Source organism: Nannospalax galili, unplaced genomic scaffold, assembly GCF_000622305.1.
Source record: "Nannospalax galili isolate Female #2095 unplaced genomic scaffold, S.galili_v1.0 scaffold83, whole genome shotgun sequence".
Classification (NCBI taxonomy): domain Eukaryota; kingdom Metazoa; phylum Chordata; class Mammalia; order Rodentia; family Spalacidae; genus Nannospalax; species Nannospalax galili.
Genome location: NW_008352659.1, coordinates 966,493 through 967,942, shown reverse-complemented (window position 1 = coordinate 967,942; position 1,450 = coordinate 966,493). Strand labels below are relative to the sequence as shown.

The window sequence follows — 1,450 nt, the reverse complement described above, 5'->3', positions numbered from 1 at the left end:
CCTCCTCCTCCCCTCCTCCTCTCCCCAATCCTCCTCCTCCTCCTCCTCCTCCCCTGCCTTTTCCCCCCCTTCCTCCTCCTCTTATCTGCAGGGGAGGGATCAGTTCTCGCTGGCCAGGGCAGTGTCACTGATCCATCTGGTGTCATTGTTACCTTCCACTAACAGATCACTCGACACCTAGCGACCCAGGCAGGGCTTCCTCCTCCTCCTCCTCCTCCTCCTCCCCTGCCTTTTCCCCCCCTTCCTCCTCCTCTTATCTGCAGGGGAGGGATCAGTTCTCGCTGGCCAGGGCAGTGTCACTGATCCATCTGGTGTCATTGTTACCTTCCACTAACAGATCACTCGACACCTAGCGACCCAGGCAGGGCTGGGCCTGGGTAATAATGCACAGCTGAGCTGGAGGCCTGGACCCTCCTATTGCTCCAGAACCTCGGGTACAGCCACAGCACAGGCATTGCTGAGATGCACTAATCAGTGAGCAGCAGAGGGCTAGATTGCACCCTGCCACTGCTTCCCCTCCCAGATTCCCACCTGCCTCTTTGATTCCTGTGGCTTGCCCTCTGTTTTTGTCCTGGGCAAAGATGAGTTCATTCCTGACTGGGAGCTGAGATGGAGCAGTGATGCTGCACAGGGAAAAGATGCCTGGAGAGACCCCAAAGTGAGGAGCCAGGGACAAAGTTTGGCCCCAGGGCATCCTCCTGGCTTGGGGATCTGCTTGGTCCAGCTCCCCTGACTGGCTGCCTTTCTGGTGTGTGTGTCCCCAGCAGCATCATGCTGCAGCAGATCCTGCACGACATGTACATTGACCCTGAGCTCCTTGCCGAGCTCAGCGATGTGCAGAAGCACATCCTCTTCTACAAGATGCGAGAGGAGCAGCTGCGGCGCTGGAGAGAGCGGGAGGCATGGGATGCCCTGGCCCAGGCTGAAGGCCTCAGGCCCTCCAAGGTCAAACGAGGTATGTGTTCTGGAGTCACCAATCCTCCAAAGAGTGGAGAAGTTAGCGAGGCCAGGCTGGGCTCTTCTTCAATATTGTCACTGATGTGATGAGGGATGGGGGCTTCAGACACTTATCTGGTCCTAATACCTTGGGCTTCTGGCTTCCAACCAGGCTTGTGGCAAGGGCTATGCAGGACCCTGTTGGGCTGAGGAAATGGGGACTTGCTTTGTCTTGTTGTGGAAGAGTCAAGTTCTGAGAAGGTACCACTGAGACCTTAGATTATGCTCAGGTATGACAATTGCATGATGGATAAGAGAGAACATTTTTTTTTTCCTTTTCTTTTCTCATACTGGAGATCGAGCCCAGGGCTTTGAGCAAGCTAGACAGGCATTCTACCAGCTGTATTTCCAGGCCAAGGGCATATTCTTAACCCTCACTATCAGTTTTGGCCAGGGTGCATTGAAGATGAGATGTGTGGTTCCTACCTGGCATATACACTCAGTGGTTCTTACC

The 1,450-nt window shown here is 54.8% G+C and overlaps 1 protein-coding gene across 2 annotated transcripts in view; it reads left to right on the top strand.

Annotated features, from left to right (window-relative positions):
* The first annotated feature begins 703 nt into the window (after positions 1 to 703).
* The window catches only part of Sh2d4b (SH2 domain containing 4B), an 88,376-nt gene continuing 87,629 nt past the window's right edge, over positions 704 to 1,450 (top strand). The window contains exon 1 of one of the 2 annotated variants that reach the window (XM_008849816.2): positions 704 to 955. In XM_008849816.2, the coding sequence (XP_008848038.1) occupies positions 772 to 955 (184 nt within the window). In that variant the 5' untranslated portion in view covers positions 704 to 771. Of the gene's footprint in view, positions 970 to 1,450 lie in introns of both variants that reach the window. The other variant, XM_008849817.2, reaches the window with a different exon arrangement.